The sequence below is a fragment of the Coturnix japonica genome, chromosome 8 (genome assembly GCF_054131305.1).
Source record: "Coturnix japonica strain WE chromosome 8, WE-NBRP24, whole genome shotgun sequence".
In the NCBI taxonomy this organism is placed as follows: Eukaryota; Metazoa; Chordata; class Aves; order Galliformes; family Phasianidae; genus Coturnix; species Coturnix japonica.
Window position 1 is genome coordinate 8,646,799 of NC_140670.1, and position 26,770 is coordinate 8,673,568.

The following is a 26,770-nucleotide window of genomic DNA, read 5'->3' on the forward strand; positions in this document are numbered from 1 at the left end:
GCAATATAAATAATTAAAAACAATGACAAGAACAGCATAAATCATTGAGAACTAATGAATCTCTACTTCAAACATCCAGCTGCCGTCAGAAGCACCGAGCGGCAGCACTGCTGCAGCCAAGGCCGTCCCCACTGTTCAGGGACATCGCTCAACTCATTTTATCACCCAGACTACGTACTATGAAAATTAGAGTGGGTCTAGTTTCTGTGATGCCTTTACTACCATGCAAAGAAGCACTTGTCATTAATTGAATGGAAGAAAAAAAAAACAGATTTCATGTGTTAGACGCTAAAAAATTTTACAAGTCTCACAAAACACAACAGGTTTTTTTTTCAGAAAATACTGGTCAGCTCTGCTGTGTGCAACATGGTGAGGAAATGAAGGTAACTCACACCGCTTCGTTTACAAAAACACAAGTATTTCTGATACCTCTGCAAACACGCTTCCACCTGGCCAAGCAGAGACCTACTGCAACAACAGCACATCCAGGGGAGCGGCATCAGCCCAAATCTTGATGGGAACCAGCAGCACCTGACTGGTCAGTGCTGGAGCCTAACACGCGCTAAGTACCTGCAGAGCCTTTGTGCCATACAAGGATGTCCCCTGGCACATGGAGCACCGCGCACTCGGAAGGAAGCTGACAGCCACAGCCAGCACTGTGAGCAGCAGCTGGGTGGGCAGCAAATCTGATCTCCAAGTAGTTTCAGGACACACTTTAAAATACAGTGGGGACAGATCAGCCACCTTCCTTATTACATTGTTCAACCCAATGTCAAACTTGCGCTACAGATGTCAAATAGAAGCCAACAGAAATTAAGTTTACACATGAGATCCCATGGGGATAGGCCTAGTTCTAATCATTGGAAAAACAAGGATTATTCTCAAGAATATTCCCCAGATTTTCAATGCGTTACTGAAGTAACTGTTTGAAATACTAACAGCTGCTTGTAGCATATCTGATGGATATGCTCATTTAAATTCTCCTGTCTAAAAATAGGAGATGAAGTAATTCATCCATAAGTGCTCTATATCCCATTAACTCAGGTAACCATAGATACCAGCAAAAAATTAAATCAAACAGATTAACATTTGACAGGTAAGAACTTCAAGCACACCGTACACACAAGTTTATTTAATGATGTTTGCTGCAGGTTTTATCCCGTAACTGCGTTATTATTCAAAGGAGATAAATCCTCAAGCAACAATCTATACCTGATGTTTGAATATTTAAAGAGTGATACGAGATGCCATTACAGTAATGGGCTGATGAATACACCAAGCTTGGGTGAATTACACCACAAGCCCACTTCTTCTTAAAAATAAAAAGCAAAGTGCCTTAAAGTACCACGGTATGCAGAGCTCTGCTCCACCTTCCCCAGTCTCACAGACAGTGGAACCAGCTCCGTTCCTGCTCTTGTAAAGCCCAGAACAAGCAGCCAGTTGGAGCAAGAAACACTGAGCTGAAGCTCCGAGGAAACTCAGAGGACTCCTTTGGAGGGGCTGAGGCCGGTTGTACATCCTTACCAGAGACTGATTTTGTTTGAAAGCGGGGAAATGACTTTCAGCGTCAGGTAAATACGAGTCTTCCTTTATATCTTTCCCCTTCAAATCAAAAATCCTTTTTGCTTGCTCCCTGGACGTTCACATGGCCAATAATTCAGTACCCTTCTGTTTCAGTCCCAAGATGAACTTCCTAGTTTCCCAACAATAGCACATGATCCCCTATGAAGTTATGCTGCCAGAGCCATTGCTACATTCTCCAGTGGATTTCTCTACCTGCCCTGGCCCAAAACATGTGTTCCAACACAAACTTAGCAAACATTTGTTGCTCATCCTGCTCACCACCACAGCTGGTACAAGCACAGAGCCAGCTCTGGGCCTGCTGCACTGCATGGCACCAGACCAAGGATCGTGCTGGCAAAATACGCCGGGAAGGAAATCATGGGCCTGTGTTAATTAGAAGCCATCTCCCAGAATTCCTGAAGCTTCCAGCATAGAACGCACAAAGAAAGTCCTATCATTTATGAGGGGGATACAACAGGGTATGTATTCAGGATACTGGGCAATAAGTGTGAAGTGCTGGAATGTGCACCCATTAGCTGAACTATCAGATATAGGCAAAGCCTTTATCATTCATTTCAAAGCAAAGCAAACAAAGAAACAAAAAAAAATTAGGAATTGGTCCGTTAGGAACATTCCTTGTTCAAGCTGGATTCCAGCTAATTTTCTTTGCTAGAGAAAATACAATTTCTCTACTTAGTTGTGCAATATAATATGTTATAATCACATTTAGCTGGAACAATAATAGTAACACTTGCATAATAGGGACTGCAGAACTATTATTGCTCAACAGTGGTAGCAGTGAAGTCATTTGAAGTTAAAGTAATGACTCTGGTGGTCTTAATGGCTTCTTCAAGTCTCGATTCAAAGGGAAGGGAAATAAGACTATCAGTATGATTATTTTCCAGAGTTCCTCATAAATCCATATGACTTCATTACTCTCCAGAAAGTATCTTTCAATTACATGGAGAGGATCAGCTTCACATTACAAGTAACAATATCACATGCAGCCAGAAGAGATTTTAGAACATCTAGAGTTGATTTTCAATCTCAACTTTGATTTTGAAATTGCTGTTTCAGCAACAACACGTCGCAGATAAGCCCATATGATTCACTCCTTTTCATTTACACCACAAGTTTCACAACAAAAGAATCAAAAAATCCACAGCCATTATATTATTTTCAAGAGAAGCTGCTTAAGTAGCAAAGTATCCAAACATGTTTTAAATTGCTTTTTTTCTTTCTGGCTTTAATTTAAATTAAGGAAGGATTCACAGTCATGTTTTCCAACAGCCTGATGCTTTGGCAAAATGGTGTCACACACGATTTGTGTACACGGCACACATTACCTGTAAAGATAAACTGCCAGCATACAGACAGACTCCCATTAAAAGCCGGATTTCAGAAAGTAAGTGTGCTGGCAGCTTGGAGAAGAAAAACCCCTTGGGAGAACGTGGTTATTTGAAAAGGAAGAGCAAAAGAAGGATACAGCCCAAAGCGGCAACCCCTAAGGACAGAACAGACAGAGATTCTGACAGCATTTTCAAAAGGATTTCCTTCACATTTTAAGGTCTGTGTCCAGTCACTCCGTGTTCCACTAACCCTAACAGCTATTGCAAACAACTGGAAGGTGCTGTTTCAGCAAAGTTCAGCTGGTGCAATTAAAAGTGACTGAAGGTGTGCAACTAAACCTGCTCACGTATGAATCACGTCAGAACATTTTTGTAAAAGTAAATATGTGAACTGAAAGAAAAAAAGTGGCTTTGTTAGAATACAAGACGATAGAAGAAGTGTACTTTTAATTAAGGAATCAATTTAAATCTTAGCAGACAAAAGCAGGTTACGTTGTTATCTTCAGCTTAAACGTCTGGTTTATAAACAAGAGTTACTCAAGGTGAAAATGCAGCCATTTTTCAGAAACTTTAAAGCCAGCAAGAGCTGATACTGCTGTTGTGAGAAGCAGTTCTTTGGCACTTTATGGCCCTAACCATCACGGGTCCTGCACTAGCTCCTTCCTTGTACCACACAAGCACTCGTATAGTCCGTAGGTATCTAGATAAAAGACTGTATTAATGAGAAGCGTGGTTGAAGCCAGCCCTCCTCCTTCCCCCCAGGATGAGCTAATTTTAACTCACTTCGGTTCCCAGTCCAGCTCATCATTCAGCTGCCCTACTGCCTGCCCAGCATGAAGCAGCACAGCAGCCAGAGCAAGCGACTGGGTGGGGGAATGCTTGTTTCCGAGCTAGTGCTGTCATCAAGCAGCCACAGAAGAACACCAGAATCCACACCAACCCGTGCTTAACACAGTTTCCAAATGTTTCTGTCTGCTTATGAAAGATGAATCCAGCTAGGCCAATTGCAAACAACATTAAATTCCTCTGCTCATCCTTATGTGATACTAACTCTTGATGACTGCGCAGAAACAGCTTTAAAAAGCATCTGTTCGCTCTAATGATCTCCATTCTACAAGGTCCTTCCAATAACATTCATAAATTGAACGCATAAATAGTTGTTTAAAATTAAATCCTTAATGCATCTTTAGTCAAATAGAAGAATTTTAATGTCAAGTTTTAAATCCAGACTTTGCCTATGACTATGAAAAACAGAAGCAATGCCATCACAGAGAACAGAACTTCCAAAGTTCCTGTGCCCTGTACAAAACCAGTATTAAGAAAAGCAGCTTATTTTAAGACACTAAAGTATTTTGAGCAGTTTTCCAGTTCTCCCCCTAATTAAGACGGAGGCAGAATAAAATAAAACAACAAAAAGCTTTTGTTAAAATTTCACCTTGCTGAGGACAAAAGTCTCCCAGAACGTTGCTAAAGGACTGCGGGGAACGGAACAATTGTACAAGTCACGCTTTTCCTAAAGAAAAACATCCTTTTTACCTATATGTTCACCAGTTCAGTGCAATAGAAGGATCTTACATCTGCTGCTAAGAAACCTTACACCCTTGCAAAAAAAATTCAGTGACTGGAAATTTCACTGCAGCATTTCCCACTGCTGCTGTACCTAGAGCTTTTTGCATACACACAGCTTAGAGCCCAAATGTATGTGTCTTAAAACACAAATAACTTCCCTCATTATAATAATGAAGAACAATAACAAGTAAAACAATCCCGCATATGATCATTTTTACCTTATTGATGGAAACTGTCAATGCTGGCTCCACTTTAGCCTCGATTTCTTCTGGTGAGTAATAACAGAAGAGCTTCCCACCTCTCAGTACGCAGTACAGCCTCCTCCAGCCGGTTACATTTCCTATCTTTTGCTAAAGGGAAGAAGTAGTCAGAAACTGCCAGACACCAACTACAAATTAAGAGCACACTGTGAGGTACACACTAATCAGCCCGCGTGATCAAAACTTATCACACCGAATTAATTCATTCCTAAAAGAAAGACCTTCTGTTGCAGAACACTTCAGAATCAATGGTTCTTAAAACGTAACCCATCCTTTTAAATGCCTTTTGGTATTTTACAGATTTCCCAGATTCACTGTCTTATGACACAATGCAGAATCTGCCGCTTCATGCAGAACAAAGCATAGAACTGGTGTCCACAATAAGGAAGAAACCCACCTTTACTAGCTACATTAATTAAACAACAGAAGAAATGATAGGAGTATCTAACGCTGGAAGCATGTGGTACATTCAAAGATATTTGTCTAAAATCTCCATATTCTCAAAATAATTTTCTGAACAGCACTCATAAATATATTCTAATTTCACAATGAGACCAGAGCCTACAGTGTGGCACTCCTGCCTGGTGGCCCCAGGCCCTTCAGCCCTCTGCTCGCACCTTCTAGTTTGTTTAGTTGTGCAATGAATCATAATAGAGAAGTAAACTGAGTTCACAGTAATCGCTTTTGGAGGGGTGAGTTTAACTGCTGCTCCCCAGTCTGTTCATCACCATGCTGAGACAGTGAGTGGTGTGTATGAGGGTAGCCAAGGGACCACTAGGACTGCTGCTGTTAAGTACCAGGCTAAACAGATTCTGAAACAAGTCAACCTGTATCTAACAGCCCAAATAGTTTTATTGATAAGCGCCCCAAGAAAACATTTACTGATCGATTCTTAGCCACTGGAGATACTGCTTGTAAACAGTAACTATGAGATCTCCTCCCTCGTTCTAGGCAGAACATGTAAGAAGAAACCACACTAGGAAAAACAATGTTTTAACAGTGGCCTGTTGGTGACTACTGCCAGAAGAGCATCTGGACACAAACAAGACTTTTTTTTACCTGTTGATTCAGAAATCCTGCCATCATATCCCTTGCCATGCAGGAAGGCTGAGCAACTAAACGGCAGCACATGTTTCCATACAGGGGGAGCCAAAAAGAAGATTCCTCTGGGGAAAACGACCAGACAGGAAAAAAGAAATATAAGTTTAACAAGAAATAAAGCACAGTGCTGAATATTTCCCATAAATACAGTTTAATACTCTTCTTTACTTTCGGATCATGATTATGAGTAAGCATTCATTACATGTAAAGGAAGAGATCTCATCCTGTTGGGTTAAAGTAAAACAATTCTCGGTCTTCAGTCAGTTTTTTGTTAAAAATCATCAGAAGTTCTAAAAGAATTGGAGGAAAAGCAGAAACACCGTTCTGCTACAACAAGTTGTTCTTACAGGAAAAGAACAACCACCTCAATATCTCGCTTCACAGCTAAAACCACTTTGGAAGATCTTGATCACTTTGGCTACCCCACCAAGTTGGATCCCTTCCCATCACAGTGTGACTTCCCACATGTAGACAATTTGCTTCAGATTGGTTTTTGAGACTTAAAATTTGTACCCATCTTGTCTTGCACTCCTGGAAAGTATTCATCAATTCAAGGAATTAGCAAAAACCTGCTCAGCTCTGCCATGTAAAAAACATGCTCTGCTGTAATTAGAAGCAGGAAATGCAACACTCCATTGACATCACTGACATCACTCTGCCTTCAGTCATGGTTTAGAAATGCTTGTAATGGCCTAAAATACCCAGGTATGTCATTCCTCACCAGAGTGAGATACGCAAATGAATGAAAAGAAAACAAGAATTTGAAGTAAAAAAATAGTATCAGAGATACATGGAATTATTCTAACCTGTTGAGAAACAAATGCCCCCTAAACCTTCAAATCTGTACTTATTCAGAATAATGAAGTATAAGTAATTAAATTTTCTTTGTAAAAAAACAGTTACCAGAAGTGAGCAAAATACAAAGTCGCACCTCATAATTTAACGAGGTGGATTGAAAATGGGTTACAGGAAGGACCATACTTATAGAAAACAGTGGATGAAGTAAGAGGAACTGCACTTGTATTTCTTGAAGTACCACTTTCAGTTGCAGCACAATCACAGCCCCCAAGTTGGCATCCTAGTCGAATGCTACTACCAGCAACCTGTGCTGTCCCAGAGCTGGAATACAGCGATCGAGGCAAATTGCAGACACGCATTTCTGTGTCTAGCTCAAATGAAGTTTTGTTTTGGTTGCTTTTAATACACTTCTGTTCTGACTACAGAGGAAAAAGCTGTTCTTTGCTCCAGTACCCTCCCTTAGTTGTGAGGAAGGGGGAAATGATTTGTATATATGGGTACAACCCGCTTAAGATCAAGATGCAAATAACAGAAGAAACTCCCAAATGAATTAAATTTTCATCTGGACTTGAAATTGTACTCAACTGATAGTTTATTCAGCTGTGTATCGATGCTTGTTTTAGAACAGTTAAATATTTTATTTAAGTTGTTCTGTATTAAGTATCAAGAAAAATAATCTCTTTAAGCTCTTCAGTTTACAAGAGAAATGCAAAATGTTACTGGGTTTTTATTTCCTTAAATTGGTACCATATGTACTTACCATTTCCTGTAATGGTGAGGTTGTGGGTCCTGAAACCATCCTCGGCACTCTCCAGCCCCAAAGTGGTATATGCTAGCAAACTGTACTTTGCTCCACTAAATGTGAAAGAAAAGGCACGTTTTAAGTCATTTCTGCTCATATTGTGCAGGCAGTAATTAGAAGGAGCCTAGGGATGCCCAAGATAACACATCTGCTTACAGGGACATGCCAAGATTCAAGGCAGCAGCTGTCAGTGGCCACAGGCTGCAACCCCCAGCCCCTTCCCACAGAGCTGCCCCAGCAGCACACTCAGCCCATTCCGACATCCTCACCTCCTGCCTCCACCCTGAGCAGCACCTCCGCTTCCCTGTCACCTCATGACTTCCAGACCCACACCATGCAGCCCCATCAGCTCAGTCCCTCCAGCTATCTATCAGCCACTGGCAAACCCAGACATAAGGCCTGTGCTTTGCAAGCCTCCTGCAGCCCAAGGTCACTAACAGCATCTCTTTTCTCCACTCAGACACCAAGTAACTTGAGATAGGTTTGCAGCTTTCAACCCTAGGCCTAACTCAAATACTATAGGCAACAGAACAACAGATGATGAACTTGATCTGAAAACACAAGTTTTAAAATTAAAATCGTTATACTGCTTTTTCAGGTTGCTCTGCTCTTTTGCTTTGACTGTGTAGACTTCATTAAAGTTGGGTATACACACACACACACTTATAAGGAATAGCACCCAATAGTTTGTTTCTTTGCACATGAAAAAGAAATCTGTGTAGAAACTGTAGGACAGCCAGTTCAGCTGCACAAAGGACTCTTTCACTTATTGTGCTTACAGGTATCACAGTGTTATATCTTTGGTTTAGATTTTGCCTAGGGGGGGGAAAAAAAACTTGAAAAAAAAAATCCCATTTGCAATTCAGCACAGTGCATGTGGAATGCAGTTCTTGGAATAAACTGGTGTAAATTTGGTACATGTTTAACCTTTTTCCCCAAATACTCTTAAGACAAAGTAACAGATTTACAGTCTAGCAATGCAGTAAGAATTCCACCTGGCTAATGGCAGTTTAAACAAAGTTCACACGAAAACAAACCACTTAAGAGTCACTAATTGCTTTCTCTGACAGAGTCAAGCATAAAATCCTTTAAAAACCTTCTGTGCTGCGTAAGATACCTTAGTGCTATAAAAGATGGTAAGACACTGAATTGACATCACTAGAAAATAAATACTCATACTTTCCAAGTGTTAATTTTCCTAATAGCAGAGAGGGCACACAGCTTTAAAATCAGATGCCTACCCAGCCCTGACCCTAATGAAAGAGAGGAGACAGAAGGTTAGCAGGGAGGTCTGTTACACATCTAATTCAAAGCAGTACATAGAAAACTAAATATGATATAGCACTCTGGGCAAAGAACCACCTCTATAAAACATTCAGAGAGGAATCTGAACAAAAACTCATCAACATTTGTATATATTCCCTGTAGACCATTCCCTAACAAAAGATTCCCCGCTGATTATGTTTTGCTATTCAGTTAAGCATTACCGCTCTATTTAAATGGTACAAAGCAGTTCAGTTTCTTCTCACGGATAAAACTTCTGTGCTGATTTAGTTATTTTTTCTAAAGCATGACTAATTACCACAACAACCTTGCCAAGAAAACAGCTACTTCACTTTTAAAATATGCTTCCCAGTAATATTTTCTTCCTGAAACAGAACAGTCATCCCTTTCAGCCAACTTCAATATAATTCAGAAAAGTTATCTGCAACTCTATCTTATATTTAACAAGCTAATCAGGATTATTGAGTGTGCTTTGCCTGTACATGTGACAGAATTAGCTGACTGCCTTAAATGGCAGCTTCTCTGAATAGCAATGAACAATCTGCCCACTGCATCTCATACAGCATGGTGAGGGCTCACAGTTGGATGAGTTGCCCATCAAGTGGCAGAAGCACTGACAGTGGAACACAGACACCGGGGAGAAATGTAACTATTGCACCACTCCTATCAATGCATACTGGATTCACACAGCTCAGATTCCAGAACCTGTTCCTGAACATTAATGTTAGAAATCACTACCTTATTTCACTCATCCAGATGCAGAGTGGAGGCTGTGCAAGTCAAAAACACCTAATATGCTCAGCTTCCAGTTGTATCTTATATAATAAAAGGTAAAAACAAAAATCATCATCAGGTCCTAAAAAAAACCCAGCAATAAAAAGGAGGCCATTAGGTTAGAATATGTACTTCTGGCAAAATATCAATGCGGATTTCCAAACATAGGATACAGAAGCCATATCTCCAGCTCAGCAGAGAGCAAGTTCATGAAAGGCACCAGCAGCAGGCCCCCATGTAGGCCAGTATTGCCAGCTAACAGAATGTGCACGTCTTCAAAGCACAACTTCTGAAGATCAGCACTATACCTGCACCAAACGTCAATGCAATAATAATAACAACAGGAAAAATGAAGTGGGCAAAAGACTGCATAAAAAATGAAAACAGATAATTAGGAGCAGACAGTATCAGTACAGCTGATGTGAAGAAATAAAGCAACCATTCAAAACAGTTTGTCATCAAGCTTTTATGAGAAATTACGAGGCTGAAAGGGAGCCTTCTAACTTCTAAGCTAAGAAGTTTGGCACAGGAGGATCACAGAATTACTGGAAAAGGGACAACTTCATCCCACGTGCACTCTGAGAGGAAAACAGCCGATACAAATGAAATCTACAGAGGAAAAGTGTTGGTAAAATACAGCCAGTTCCCTTTTTACTGTCGTGGTTTCATTTCACAGACTGGACTGGTATCATTCTTTAAGAACACTTGAAAGATGCAGTCTCCTCACCTCCAAGGGCTACGTTACCAAGGTCTTCATAATATAAAACTCAAGGGGAGGAGATATTTAATAAGAAAAAAAAAAGACAACTTGTGTTCTGCCTGCAGTAAGACATTTGTTCCCAATAGTCTTTTTTAATCACCTAGCAAAGCCATTAGTAAACACATCACTGGTGATTCAGTTTTGGTAAGGAAAGAACAGCCATGGTGAGGTGATGACTTATGGTAAATGGAAAAAAAAGATGGAAGAAAGTAAAATACCAAAAATTACAGCTGAGAAACCCAAAGCAAAATCCAAGCAAGGAGGCAATAGTGAGGACTGCCTACTCATTTTTCTTCCTTAAAAGACAGACAATCTATATTCAAGTGGGCATGGCCAGCACGTAAGCCTGTGCTTATATCTGAAACCAACTGTACCTGATGGCAGCAGGTCATCAACCAGCCAAAGCTTGAGGGAAGCACAGCCACCTGACATGATGCACCTTAAAAAACACTGTCATTAGGTGGAAGGTACTCCACAGTTAGCAGTAAAATTGCTTTGCTCTGTGGCTAAGACATCTTGGATGTGTATTTTTCATTGAAACACCAGTGTCAGTATATAACAAAATGAGCTCAACAAAGATAAACCATGATTTAATGCTTCCTTTTATAATCCAGGCAAACAGACACACAAAACAAGACTAAGGCTTTTCTCAGAACGTGGCAAAAATGACACATGGATGCTCTGCTGCTGAGCCATCAGAAAATAAAGGGAAAGCAATATCTTGTAATATTTACTTTCTTAAAAAAATAAAACTTAAAAATCTATTGTGCAGCAGGTACAATGCAGTTACTTGGACTGCTTAAACCACAATGAAATTAAAGTAGTTGGGGAATATCAGTAGGCAGTTCACTTCATTAAAAATATGTGAAAGACTTAAGATCATTTTTTAAAAGGAAACTGAATTACTGAGAAGAGCATTTATTACTACGAACACAGAAAATCATAAGTCATTTCAAAATGTTCTGTGCTGAAGCCAATTAAGGAAACTCCTGTTAAGCAGCAAGTAATTATAAAATGCCCCAGCCAGTCCAGAGACCTGCTGAAAAGCCAGAAAGCAGAACAGCCCCCACATACACAGCACAACAGCCCTATCACCTCCATTAGGGGAGAGGCTTCCCCTGCCCACACACCTGTTTGTTACTTCACAGAACCCACCTTTTAGAAATGGCCACCATTCTGAAAAGCAACGTTGTCTAGGTGCAAAACTGACACATGTAGTGAATGCGGTAAGGGAAAGAGGAGGGGGTGGATGGAGTGCCACAGACACATCACACAGGCCTGATTTTCTCCAGAGATCAAACTGAAGTATTCCTGAATTTGCAAATAACAGTGGATTTACCAACTGTGTAGAAGAAAGATAAGGTCTGCTCATGTGTTTAAAGATCAGAAGTGGGCCCCAAGGCTGAGCTACAGAGCTGGAATTCACACCTACTTCCTCATTTCCTATTTAAAATGTAAATTCTTTTCCACCTGGTTAAGTACATAAATAATCACGTTCTTGGCAATTTTCCAAATATTGACAACATATTTGGTCTATTTCTATTAAAAAGTACAATAAAACCAGAATACCCATATGTGTGTCTTACTGGATGATTGGGTCAGAGAGCAAAATGGAGTCAGTGTCATCTTCTTGCAGCGTGGCTTTGAGTTTCTTCCCTGTAGCTTTGCTGAGGGATGTTTTAAGCTTCTTTACTAGTTTCTTAGGGGTGTTTGCTATGTATAAAGACTCCTCTGTACAGCAACTGTACACTTCAACCTTCACCTGGAAATCTGGTCCTGCTTCATCACTGGAAGGGGTAGGGAGAAAGTTTCAAAGCATTTGTTAGTGAATCGAGCACCTAGCCAAGGAATGCTGCTGCTACAATATATTTATTAAATAACATGTACTGCTAATCGAGGGAAGGAATTACATCAGATTCAGGGAAAGACATACATTAAAACAGAATTGAAGACTAGAGTACACAGTGGTAATTCAGTGTTGAAGTCATGAGATGGATGTTATAATTAAACCATAAACAACTGCAAACAGGAAATTCAACGTTTAGGTTAAAAACTGGAGAAAAAACCCACACCACTCATGGAAATACACAGGCAAGACATACAAGCACACTTCAATCTGCCCTCTACTGTTACTCAGAAATAACACAACTGAAAACCTATCATGCCTATGATCCCAAATCAGACTGAACTGTTGTACCCACCCCCTTCGTATCAGTAGAAAAAAAATCCTACTTCACTCACAAGCAACAAATTTGTCATTCATAATATCTATCTGCTGCTGTGTTCTTCTGCCCACACCCTGTTGTCTCTTTTCAGTTCTACCAGCTCTCAACGTTCTTGAGCTGAGTCATCAAACTAGAAGCCTAACCTCATCTTTCTGGTACAAATCCTGCACTACATATTCATAAGGAAATTATCCCAAAGGCTTTTAAAGAATTTCTTCTTTATCTCTGGGCGCACAAGGCAATTTTGAGAGCTTTTTCTGCATTATTTTACAGAAAATCATTATGGTAAATTCTCCAAGAACAGATGTATCTTTCAAGCAGCAGATTTAAATCCATGCCCTTCCTCTAAGCTTGAGCAAGTGTTAAGAAAGAAAGCCTGATTTACCGATCCATGCTTTCTCAATTACTCACTTTTTAAGATCTCGAATTAAAGTTTTCAGTAGTTCTAGATTTCCAGTCAGTCTTCCTCAGGAGACAATCTAAATTGCTAATATAAAAAATAAAGCAATGCACACACACACACCAACCAACACAACCCTCACAGAAATCATAAAGTGTCTCTCATGACTCTTAAAAATGTATAAAGCAACAGAAAAGTATATGTGAACACCTTTCTATTCTTTTCTAGGTTTTATTTAAAGATAATTTCCTGTCTAGTATTCTTCAACTATGAGGGTTGTAGCTGCGGCATATGCTCGTATGAGAGTAACAGAACATGAGGTGTGGACAATAAATGTCTGATTTCAACGGTGGCTCTATGGAACATCAAAAGAGACCACAGCCTGCTCTACAGAATAATAGTTAAAACACTGGGTGGAACACCCATGCCTACAGAAGGGCATTTTTATAGTGCTTCCAGTTTTTAGCATTGGTGTAATTTTGTCCTTGAGTTATGAGTTGATCTCCTTATTTAAAGAAAAATCTTTGAGCATGGCAAAAAAAAACCAAAACAAAACTGAAAGAAATGAAGCTAAATGATGTATCTACCATCATGATCAATGTGTGCATAAAAAAATATGGCTTTCCAGAGAGAGGGGTCCACCCACCAACCACTGAAATCAAGAGAAATGCTACAGATTCCTTTGCCCACAGAAAAATGTAGAGGACCTCAGCCAATCGTATTCATAATCACACCCACTTGCAAAAGAAAACAGGGATATTTGTACTTCATTCAACATAAATAGGTTATACTCACAATATGGTTACATTTTCAAAACAGATATCTGTTATTGCTTTATCCACAATTGCCACCTCTGTATCAAAAACCTCAGCTCCCATTCTGAACAAACAAAACACTGCATAGCGCTGTGATTCTGGGGAGAGCCAAAGAAAAGCTTTATTAGCACATTGCACATCACAATACTAAATGCTCCCAGTAAACAACATAGAAGGATTGGTAATTTGAGCCTCTAAGGCGCTGCCCTCAAATTACTCCCACCCTAAATTTGACATTGTAGGATTTTATGACAGTTGAACTTCCAAAGCTAGCACATAGGTTCAACATTCACATACCCACCCCCGCTCAATGTTTTGGGCTTTTTTTGTAAGATAACCTGCAGCAGTTTGTGCTAACAATGTCAGAAATGTTAGTAGAAATGTAATTTTGTTTAATAAAATTGATTTAAGGCAAACAGAGAATTGATCCAACGTCTATATCATTTTATGAATGGTCTATATAGGATTAGACCATTTTGCCTGCCTCAGCCCCTCTGACCCTATTGAAAATCAAAGTGAAATCAATGCCAGGTGACAGCTGGAACAGATTTAGGGTTAATCTCCATGACATAGCAAAATGCATGTACTTGAAGACTATCCAATAATCCATTCAAAAGCAATAGAGAACTTTCATTTAAATTTCTCACTAGAAACAGCCTTCAATATTACTCTCCTGAGTGCAGATGAGAGAAAGAACATCACGTTTAATTGGAATTTTCTCAGCTATTTAGTTAATGTTATCCTTACTCTTCCTCTGGAGGTTCACCTCTGGAAAGGCAAGATTTTAACATACAGCCACATGACTGGGAACTTTCTCAACTTGCTACAATCAACAGCTTCCAGTTAGAAGACGGAATGCAGCACAGTAAAACAGATGAACAAAACAGATTTAGATCAGTATGAAAACTGGATGGGTAAGTCCAGTTTATAGGCTTAACTAATTGCTGATCATATCAGTTCAATAGATCATACATACTTTCCTTATTGTTGAAATGCTCAGAGTCTTTCCACATTAATGGTATTCGAATATCTAAATGGGGAAAAAAATAGGGAAATTAAGTTATAGGTAATATTGTACTACAGAGTTCAACACTAAATACAAAGTTTTTTCCTTTTCACACTGTTTGGAGGCAATAGGGCCATCCACCCAATGAACAATAACTATTACAGATTTATTATCAGTGTCAAATTCATCAGTTAGTCCTATTTGAAGAGTCATCTGCTTTTATAAATTGTATCAGAATAAAGATTTCTTTTGAAATCTCATTTGAAAGAACCTAAGAGTAACATTTCAGAGTGGCACAGTTATGAGAGGTATTTTAGTCCATGATTATGCAAAGACATAAGCTGAAACCCTGCTCGTCTGGTGCTGGAAACCACTCATCCAACTGCAAGAAAAACTTCCTGTTTGAATGGAAAGATTGAGATGCTTCTATTGCAGACGCCAAAGTCCCGTTTTACTACCCACAGAGAAAATCAAGTAATCAAGTTCCTTGTTAGAATTGTCTTATTTGACATGGGAAGACTGAAGTTTGTTTGCTTACATAAAAATATCTTTCTACATAAGGACCATAGTAGAGGGGCAATTACAGAACGATTAATTTAAGTTATCTGTCATTCTAACATTAGGAAAGTATCTTCTTCAATGAACTTTCCCATTTACCTACCCACTCCTGCACAATACTGAGTTATATTCTTCTCCAGCTTTGAGAGCACAAGTTTAGATAAAGTTCCTTACCAGTCCCTTCTTGAAAGATCAATGCGGTGAGGGCTCAATAAATTCAAAGCTGGTTCTCAAATACACAGTGCTGTATAAAGGCACATGCAATATATTAAATGACACAGGATGGCAGCAGTGAACAGCAATACCTCAGCCATCCACCGATAAAAATCTTTAATATTGTTATGCAGGAGCTTTGCTGACTCCTGTGTTTATCTTCACAGAAGGCGAATGGAAAAATCCACGTACAGTATGCAAAACAGTAGTGCTATTTTGGCGACAGATTATTTGTCAGGTATTCCTGCAGGATTTTATGCACTCAACTAGTTGACCTGCGTAAAGCTGCATAAATACAGTCTTTGCAAACTCATCTAATTTTGGAAACGTTCACAAAATCTAATGACTTCTCAACAACGAACTGTTGGTTTGTAAGCATTGGACTGCCACAACTTCCTATAAACAAAGCAAAACCCCAACAAAATGCATCACCCTGTTCTGAAACTGCCTTTCTAAAGACGCATTTGCATAGCAAGCATTTTTTAAAGCCTTTAAATATTTTTAGAATAGGGAAGTAGATAAAAAATGCTTTCCTTAAAGCAGATGCAGAAGTCTCTCAAACTCCACATACATATATGTAGATGTAATAAATATAAACGTACGTCACGGAAAAAGTTCATGTACTGAACTTTTCTTTCCTAAAACAAAAGGCATAAATGTGCCACTAAAGAACTGCAATAAAAACCTTTTTGTATCCTTGTTTATAGCAAACCTCAAACAACAGTTTTAAGGCACTTGATAGTTCTTGTGAACAATTAGAGCAATAGAATAAACACTACTTTTTTTATGCTGCACTCAATATTATATTAACTGAAAAATCTACACCTTAGTGGAAAAAAATCACCAGATGTAGGTAGACAATTGCATCTACAAGTTTCAGGTGATGCTTGTAAATCAGTTTTCAATTCATTCTTGGATTGAAAAAGCTGCAGTTTATCAAAAACAACGATCAATTTTCACACTTCTTAATTTCAGCTACAATTAGCTGTAAAGCCCTGTGGATTAAAATTGGATAACTTTCAAGCACTACAGTTAATCACTCTTAAAGACAATGACTCCTTTCGACATTCATTAGAACTCCATGGAATAACTTTAAATTACGATTGTGCTTTTTGATCAGTGTTGAATGGGTTGCCTTTTGACAAAGTAAATGATAGGTAAGACACAAACGTCACAATTTATTCACAGGCATGGGGTAAAAGGATGAAAATGTTCCTACTGGGGACGTATCCCACTTGCTATCTGACATACTGGTAGCTGCTTCCTGTAGAGCACACTCCGCAGTGCTCTTGCAAAGCTGCTCCTGAACTTTTGGTGTTAGCCACATGATCATTCCTCGTCTTGGTAACAGCCTAATCTTCTGACCTACACTAACCATGTGACAATAATATACAGATGGATTACTTTCCTCTAAAGAAAAATCTATTCTTTATCATCAATTCTCAAATTACATGTCCAGACACATTATTACCACTATCTCATCTCCAGCCTCTCCCAGCCAATTCAGTCCCGACACCCTGCAATTCAAGCGATTTGTGCTCACAACTGCTCTCTCAGCAAGGCAGGCACACAAGCATGTGTGCCTTCTGAACGTGCTGGGCAGCTCCAACTGCAAACCCATGGAGGGCCACAACACAAAAGAGAAGTGCAGTCTTTTCCCAAATAATGGGAAAGACAGGGCATGATGGATTATGGCACGCTACAGATGTGAGCACACTGCAGCTGTTGAAGCAGACAGGACCTGATCTGTCATGCTCCCCAAACACAAGACGATGGGTCATAAGACAATGCAGGGAGGGAGCAGGGAGGTGTGTGTGTGTCATGCCAGGATCTCCCAACTGGAAATCTTGCCCAGAGTCTCCTGCCCTCACTAAATGCACATTTCCTTCTCACAGAATCACAGAATCACAGAATTACCCGGGTTGGAAGGGACCTCAAGGATCATGTAGTTCCAACCCCCCTGCCTAGCAGGGCCACCAAACATACACATTTACTAGATCAGGTTGCCCAGGGCCCTGTCCAACCCGGTCTTGAACACCTCCAAGGACGGGGCATCCACTTCTCACATACCCTAGTTCTCTGCTTTCCAGACAGGGAATAGAAACCAAGGAGTTAACAGATGATCTCTAAAAGACATAGATCTCTAAGCAGAAACCACTTAGGCTTTTCTGATGTAAGATGTACCTGACCAGGGTGCATGGCATGTAAAGAGGGACATGGCATGGCAGCATCCCAGGACTCACAGACTCCAGCTCAGAAAAAGGTAGCTGATGCTCTTCACCACAATCCATGCCATATTCCTCAGGATCATAATCTCCAATTTGAGAACCATCATATTAGTAACACAACAAAATTATTAAAGGATCACAGATAACAGCAAGTATCCTCTTGTACCATCAAAACTAACCACATATCTCACTTCCAAATAATTATGCAATTCTGATGTTCTGAAGATAACAGAATTGTATTATCTTAACAGCCTTCACAGCAGATAACTCTACAAATCCAGTGACAGGTACAACCACAGACAGAAAGGCAGACAGATGCCTTCATCCAGCTACCATACGGAAGACAGATAGATCTACACTCTGCAACAGCTGTGTTGGCAGAAAACGTTACTATACCACATGACTATCATTCTTCTTCCACTAGAGGTTACCTTTCCTAAAGATATGTCAAAACATGCAGAATTAACTTAAAGAGTTCGAAGTAGGAAGCCCTTCTACACTGCTTTATCTTCAGCGCAGCAGGTCACAGAGCATGAACAGATCTATTAGCCAAGCTACCAGAGCAAATGTAATGAGTAACTACAGGCATGTTGAATATAGCACAGATAAACCCATAGCACAGAAGTCTGTTAACAGGCTAGGAATCTGTGTACCATCCTGCCAGAAATCACCAGTAAATGTTCTTTATTTGCATTGAAGCCACAGTGCTGTACATTTACTGTAGCAGTTAAACACATTAACTAAAGAATATTTGTATAGTGGCTACAATTTTGCCCTCAGTTCATTAGGTCGTCACAAATTTGGGGCTGGGGAGCACATTCAGCTCATTTACACTTTGCTCTGAAATGTATTCAGTGTTTAATGACTGGGGGAAAAAAAAGCACTTCCCACTGTGAAAGACCCCGACAGAAAACTAGAAATGTGAGGTAGGACCTTTATAACCAAGTCTGTGACTTCAAAGCATAAGACACCTTCAAGCACAAGAGGATTTATGGCCCCTGTATCACAGTATAGCTTTAAAAAAATATCATGTTTGTGTAATTTTTTAATACAAGATACTGCCCTGTCAGTTGGCTGCTACAGTGAAGCAACAACCCAGCAACTTACCTGATAGAGCAACTTTAGCCCTACATGCCATCCGGTCCTTTGTCCCAGTGTCTGACAACCTGCCAAAACAGGAATAAGGAAAAAAGAAAAAAAGAAGCCTGAGATCTGTGCATTTAGGTCTCTGTAACTCAACCTTTAAAACATTAAAATATTTTATATAATTAATATAATTATAAAATAATTATGGGGTACCATATAATAGCTCATTTCAAAGAATTCTCCTTAAAGTTCGATTTGGTCTCCAGTTTAAGATACGAGTCATTAGATTCTCAAAGATAATATGGAAGGAAGGTACACATCAATTTTCTTAATGCCCTAGAAGATTTTATTCCAAAGCTTATTTAACCTGAGCATTAAAAGTAAATTCATCTTTGATGCCTTTTCCGGCTCTAACAGAATCAAATACATTATTAACTATTCTCCTTCTGTACACATCAATGAACAAGCAGCTTCATTTATTGATTCTATTATTGGTTACAGAGAAATGCTTCCTCCTCTATTAACAGAGACCAATTACAAAACACTGTGTTGTTAGAATTGTGATCTTACATGCAGGCAGACCACTTGTTAAGTAGCTAGAGTGTAAACTTTAGCCTGAATCTTAAATTTAATCAAAATAATCTATTGATAATAGATAACAGTAATCCTTCTGTCTGCCACTGCTCAAAAGGCCTGACCGAATAAGGTTCTAATCACAGAATGTATCATGACTTCTTCAGAAATAACAGATCGCAAATGTATGTAAGAAGGACAATATTAGTTGAAATCCCAAAGCACTTTCCGAACTTACTCTCTCAGACATCATCATCTTATCTAGATTATGTTTTAACATAATACATTCCACTACTCAGAAAGTACAAAAGCACTGCAAGTGTACTATCAAGTGTACAATCAAAGATAAGATCTAAATGGTAAACAACCCTACAACTTGTATCTATTCTAATGATCTTTGCTGATGATTGAAAGGACCCCCTACAGACACGGGTCTAAGCTGAGTCAATTAACAACACAGCCAACTTCAAGAAAACTCCACTGAGATCGTTTAGTCTGGAGAAGAGGAGGATCAGGGGAGACCTTATCCACAACTACCTGAAAGGTGGTCATTGCAAAGTAGGGGTCAGCCTCTTCTCCCAGGTAACTAGTGACAGGACAAGACGGAATGGCCTCAAACTGTGCCAGGGGAGGTTTGGGATAGATAACAGGAAAAACTTCTTCTCTGAAAGAGAAGTCAAGCTCCAGAGCAGTGCCCTGAGGGGTGGTGGAGTCACTGCCCACAGAGGAAGTGTATAACCGTGTAGACGTGGTACTATGGGATGTGGTTTAGTGGGCAATATTGGTGGTAGGTGGATAGTTGGGACAGGGTGGATGACCTTGGAGGTATTTTACAAACTAAGTATCTGTGCCATGTTACAGACGTGCCATCCTGTGGTCACAGACATCAAAGACTAAGAGTTGTATGCCAATTTACACATACATATTTCATGTCACACCGTCATTAAAAATATAAATAAAAACCAAATCACTATAAAGGTCATCACTTCATAAGAAAAAGCAATAATTACACAAGTTAAAATGCTAGTTTTCAAAATCAGCTTTCATAATCATAGTTGACATAGAAAATGCAATTCTCTCCTTTGTAATGATACATTTCTGAAAGCAAAAAAATAGCAGGTTATTCCTAGGGATACAATGTACAGGAGCTAAGCATGTACTTGAAGAGCTTCTACACTGAGCTGCAATACAGTTATTTCATTAAAGAACCTGAAAGCAATTGCGTCTCCACACCACAATTCATAACATTGCCTCCAAAATCTATTCCACTGGGGAAAAAAAAAAAAGCCTTATCCAAATAAACAGCGTATACTTGAGCTTAATCAAGAAATATAAGATGATAACACTGGTTATAAACAGACTTAGTATTCATGAAGTTGTACTTTTATTCTTTTGATGTAGTTAACGAAGTGGCCAGCAGAGGGTACCAATTAGCCATGATAATTCTGTCATTAAAGAGACCTCAGGAACAGAAGGAACAAAACGTAGACGCGTGTATTTTGATTGGAATAATTTTGTCTTGTTCTTTAAGAACAGGCTAGACACCTTTTTATATGCTAAAGGTAATCAAGAAAATACATCTGTGATATTAACTGATATTCATAAGCTGAACTTGTTTAATGTCAATGATAAAATCTGTCCAGAAAAAGATGACTTGTATTTGATTTTCTAAAGAAGGATATTGGAATAGTCTTATAAAGCAATGACTTAAAACAACAGCGTGTATGTGCACGGTGCGAGACAACTGACACACATAAAAGCCCTCTTCATAATGTTCAATGTGAATTAGAGCTTTTACTCACCACCCTCCAGTCCTGCATGAGACAGGCTCTTCCCTTTGGTTCTGCAGCTCTGCCCTGTACGCACGTATCCGCGCATTGCAGACCATCAGGTTTTTAACTGCTTGCAAAAGCTGGTCTTTCTGTGTGCTCACTGTAAGCAGTTTACAGATGCCTTCCCGTATGCGGATTTCAAAGTTCATCTTTTCTTGGATGTTGCATTCCTAGATATGCAAAACAACAAAGAATACGCATAAATCCACCTGAAAGTACCCTGACTTTTTAAGGAGCCCTATTTATCATACAGTTCGGACAGAAAGCCCTGGTTAAATTATATGCAGCCATTACAGTTATCACTAAACACGAAACAATTCTCTCTTCACACACAAAAGAGAATATTATCAAACTGATTTGATACATTATACAAGCAGATTTCAAACCACCTGTTAACAGTAGTTCACCACAGCATCTAAAAGTTACTAAAAAACTATGTGGTTCAGTGTGTCATTTATGGGGTGATAGTAAAGCTCCTCTTCTATGGTCACTGTGAGGCCAAACTGAACAAAGCTTACAGAGTAACTTTTTTTCCCAATGATTTCAAGTGCAGTAATATCATATCAATAATTTATTTCAAAATATCTGGAATATTCTACATCTGTTTCTTTGGCTACCTTGAAAAGGGTTGAAAAACACGATTTTTCACTTCTGGTTGACATGATTGGGGCGTCAAACTAGATGTGAAAAAAAGGAGAATATCCCAACATTTGACTGCTTCAGGTTGCGAAGTAGAAATCAGATGGTGCTCGTCTCATGCTGAAGTTACATCCATGTCTTGCCTGACGGCACAGTCATGCACCCAATGATTATTCATCCCAAAGTACGACTTGTCCATCAGTCACTGCATCAGTTTTTCTGAAGGACCCAATATTTTTAAGGTATTATAAGAACATCTGGGAAATCAACTTCTTCCCATTTCATGAAACGTTTATAAATTTGCAATATTCTTCACTTGCCGTTTCAAACAGCTCTATCCATACTGACCCAGAAGGTGAAGGGCCATTGGCTGTTTGCTGCCTTCAAAGGTGTGCTAGATGCCATGCAATAACAGTTTCCTTATGATGTGCCCGGACCAAGAACAATATTTCTGGCACATAAAAAACAGGTTATCACAGTACTGCTGTGAAAACCCAGAACTACTGGGCTTGCAAACACATTGCAGATCAGCGATGAGGCTTTTTTGACACTGAGGAAGTGTCCCAGTTACCTCTGGAATTGAAAGCATCATCTGTTTTCAGCTGTATAGTGCTCATACATTTTAGTCAAAACAAGTGCTCTGCAGACAGATCTATAAGCAATTGCCTGAAATTGGTACAATAATTTCAATTTGCAAGTTCAGTATTCCAGCTGACAGAAAAGTACTGGCAATTGGCTCTAACCAGAACAGAAATAGAAAGGAATTAATTTCCCAACAACTCAAGTACCAGAGAAATCCAGAACCCATGAAAGGGGTGAGGCAGATTTTCTACTTGATTGGGACTCGCTGTCATTAGCTGCCTTTGACATGAGAAAGCAACCCTTTATAGCAGTCACAAGCAGCAGGTGGAAGCTCACTGCACAGCCACCAGCTATTCCCTCCTGTCTTTGCAGGAATGGCTTTTATTGCTTTTGAAGGCCTGATGCCATCATCTAAAGAGACTTAATGTTTCAGCTGTTCTTCCATCTGCTCGCAGAACATTTCTCTTTGCAAACCACCCCCATTTGCCAACCCTACAGGAAAAGCAGCTCTGGTCCATAAGCCACATTCAGCACAGCACAGCCCAAGCTGTAACGCTCTATATTTCTAGCCACCTCAGAAACCTTTTGCAGTTTAGGCCTCTTGTTCTGTTTACCAGCCCTTCTGCTAAAGACAGCAGCTTCATTCTTATTGAAATGGCACCTACTGCCATACAGCAGCTGCTTCTCCCACATCTCAAGACAGCAAGTCAGTGAGCCCCCTGTTAAATACCGAAAGGTTGCTCTCAAGTCTCCCTGGAGCATTCTCTTCTCCAGGCTGCACAGCCCAGCACTCGCAGCCTGTCCTCCTATGGGAGGTGTTCTATCCCTCGTATCATTTTTCTGGCCCTTTTCTGGATGTGCTCCAACAGGTTCACATCTCTCCTGTACTGAGGACTCCACACCTGGACACAGTACTCCAGGTGAGGCCTTACCAGCACAGAGTAGAAGCACAGGATCAGCACCCTCACCCTGCCGGCCATGCTTGTTTTGATACAGCCCAGGACATGGCTGGCTTTCTGGGCTGCAATGGCACATTGTTGGCTCTTGTCCAGTCCACCATCCACCAGTACCCCCAGCTCCTTTAGCAGGGCTGTGCTCTATCCTTACACTGCCCAGCTTGTACAGGGGGTTGCCACGACCCAGGTGTAAGACCTTGCACTTGGATTTGCTGCAGCTCATCATGGGCCCACTGCTCCAGCCTGCCTAGCTCTCTGAATGGCATCCCTCCCTCAGGGGCTGACCGGATCACAGCACACAGCTCGGTGTCATCCACAAAGTTGCTGGGAACGCACTTGATCCCAGAGCTAATGCGTGTGATGAAGATGCTGAATAGCACCGATCGCAGCACCGCCCCGTCTCCGTTCTCGTTCCAGAAGGAGAAGCAAATACTTTTTGATTTGAGCAGCTTTTTTATTACGAGTCCAACTTCACGCAGCCCAGAAAGGCTGAGCAAGCCTCGCCGCTCCCCATAGGAAACCATGGCTCACTCCTTCATACTAAGCTAACGCAGCAGACCCATGGCACAGGTCTCCCCCAGGCACAGCGATCTCCCGGCGCCGCGGGTATGGCGGGCGGGCTCCCGCGGCACCACGCGGACGGGGACACGCGTGACGCCCCGCAGCCGGCACGGCACCGCACCGCACCGCACCGCAGCCCGCCCCTCCTCCCCGTCCCGCTGTGGTGCCCGTTCCTCACCCGCTCCTCGCCCGCCATCCCGGCCGCGCCCGTCCCGCTCCGCCGCATCCTCCCGGGCAGCGCCGCCATTCAAAACTCCCGCCCTCCGCAACGGCCGCCGCCCCGCCCCGCCCCGCGCGTCCCGAGCAACGGCTGCAGCGGGACGGCCCTCATGAACCGCGACACGGAGCGGGACTGAGTGCTAACAGCGCGAGGAGAACGGCACTGCTGCCCTGCACAGCTGTGCTGACACCGAGCTAACTGCATCCCTTCGGAAAGCACTGCGAGTTACACCGCTGCAGCCTCATTAATGCCAGCAGGCCCCTAAGCTGGGCGCCTATCTGCTCCTGCTTTGTGTTCGCTTAATAGAGACATTGGTTTTTCTCCTTACAAAATCGAGCCTTATGATTCATTACATCTGTCAGATGCTCGATTAAAAAAATAAATAAATCACAGAATCGCTCAGGTTGGAAAAGACCTTAAAGATCATCGAGTCCAACCACAAGCAAACCATACCACCCCAACTAACAGCCCTCTGCTAAATCCCGTCCCTGAGCACCGCATCCGAACAGGCCCGGGATGGATCACTGTCTGCCTAAAATGAGCGTTACGTTATTTTAAACGCTAGGCTCATCATTTTAGCTCAGCAGGTACAAAATGTCAACACCTACTCTTGACAGCACTGCAATATTTGTCTTAATTTCTTGATTCCCACAGCTTGCTACACCTACTCCTTGAATACCACCAGAGTGTGCCAGTAGAAATCTATTCAATTCCTATTTAGGTTTCACCTGGATGGAAATACAGGAAGATTTGTACTGGATACCTGGAAAAGAATTTGCAAGGCTTTTAATAACTGGTTTCTACTGAGTTCGTTGTAAATTGAAAAGCAAACCACTGGTAAACCAGGCACTCTGGAGTTCAGGGTATTTACCTGCAGGCTACTGGAGACAGGGCTAACCTACAAGGCACAGCTGTTACTCTCATTAACTCCTTCCCTCATTTCAGCCAGCTGAGGTCACTTAAAGTCTTCTCAATGATTTATCTGGACAAAAAGCCAACATTTAGTCCTACAAAACAAATTAAACAAGTTTACTACCTTATTGTCTTAAGTTTCTGTTTCAGTTTTGACTGGTAATGTGAAAATTCATCATCCAGCCAACAGCAATAAGCTACCACCCAAACCTGCTGAGGTTTCACAAAAGCAAAATTCAAAGGCTGTGTTTGACCCGAGCAGTCTGAAAGCAGACATCTGCTCTAGGACAGTCATGGACTCAGCCAGTGAACACACCATCCTAAAATATGCAAGTGCCTCAATTATTTGGGATGCATCTCCCATACCTTTCTCTGACAATTAGACACAGAGGACAAAGTAGCTTAACATAACCACTTATTATTTCAGGTTTACGCAGATTAGGTTTACCTTGAGAGCTGCTTCTGTTCTAATTTCATTTGTAAACGTTTTGCAGCCCTCATTCTGCTGCTCTAATGCTCCAATTGGCGCTGGGATCACCTCTCCGTGCGATGCTTTTCTGTAATACTTGTGGCACCTCAATGAACTATCTTGATGACAACTTCATATTCCCATTGGAGTTCCAAAAGAAACAGTAAAAGGCTGAAAAGGAACAAGGAATTGGTTTTCCTTTTTCCAGATAAGAGTCCAGAAACTCTCTCTGCCCAGTATTCCTTAAGTCAGTCCCACCTCAAAGTGCCTCCCAACTGATATACTTTAGCCTCTTAAAGACACTGTATATGGGATAAATGCTCTCCAAGTATGTTTTGTAACAGAAATCACAAGCTGCAAAAAATCCACAGCCACGTGAATTTGGAAAACAATTTCTGAGTTCAAACCTCAGAACGTTAAAAGTTGAATGACACCATGTGACTTCAAACTGCAGTTTCGAGATGCTCATGCGCAAACAAGTTATGAAGCACAGTTAGCCAAGGTTGCCCAGTCCCAGCTATTCCTCTATTTCTGCCTGGGAGACCCAGGGCACTGATTTTGGATTTGATTCAGCTGTGGTCCTCATGCAGGTGGCAAAGTCATGTTCCTCAGAAGTGCCCTGATGCACAAGGACCCTCACAGGTGGTTGGCAGCTTCAAACTAGAAGCCCTCCACCAGCTGAGAAGATGATGAATGCAGTGTCTAATAAAACATAAGTTTATCAGCCTTTCCTTACTTTTACTAATTTATATGTTTCTCTTCTCAATATGATTTCCTATCTTCACAGAATTTGAAGGACCAACATTATTTTTAATTCCTTTCAAATTCAAAGTTGTTTGACACTGACTACTTGGGTCCATTACTGATATGGGGACTTTTATGTGCACACACAAATTGTGGTCATAATAAACTCAGAGAGGTCCTTCCCACTGCTCAATATTAGAAGGATATTCAGTATTAAAAGGCTTTCTAACAGATTCTGTGCCATCATATTCATGTTGTACCCAAGTTTCTTTGTTGGGCATACAGCCCTGCTTTGATTTCTGATGTATATACTGCAGGTGACATTTGGTGTGTAAAATGCCCTCTCTGTGACAGCTGCATCCAAACATTGGCCGGGCAGCCTACTGCTGAAGTCACCACTTTGTGCTACAGGAGAATCTCACACAGCATTTGATGTTCCACTTTTAGCATCAAGTTTGTTATGATTTTTCCATCTTGCATGTGCAAGTGAA

General features: G+C 40.8%; 1 protein-coding gene across 2 annotated transcripts in view; it reads right to left on the reverse strand.

The window, feature by feature from the left end:
* RTKN2 (rhotekin 2) overlaps positions 1–24,225 on the reverse strand; it is a 36,872-nt gene extending 12,647 nt beyond the window's left edge. Inside the window, exons 1-9 of one of the 2 annotated variants that reach the window (XR_001556011.3) lie at positions 24,113–24,224; positions 21,167–21,366; positions 18,813–18,871; positions 14,677–14,730; positions 13,681–13,798; positions 11,847–12,047; positions 7,401–7,495; positions 5,801–5,907; positions 4,700–4,831 (exon numbers count right to left, since the gene is read on the reverse strand). Coding sequence is in view for 1 of the 2 variants with exons in the window: in XM_015866252.3 (XP_015721738.2) it covers positions 4,700–4,831; positions 5,801–5,907; positions 7,401–7,495; positions 11,847–12,047; positions 13,681–13,798; positions 14,677–14,730; positions 18,813–18,871; positions 21,167–21,366; positions 24,113–24,181 (1,035 nt within the window). In the remaining variant the exon portion in view is untranslated. Of the gene's footprint in view, positions 1–4,699; positions 4,832–5,800; positions 5,908–7,400; positions 7,496–11,846; positions 12,048–13,680; positions 13,799–14,676; positions 14,731–18,812; positions 18,872–21,166; positions 21,367–24,112 lie in introns of both variants that reach the window. The other variant, XM_015866252.3, reaches the window with a different exon arrangement.
* Between the last annotated feature and the right edge of the window lie 2,545 nt (positions 24,226–26,770).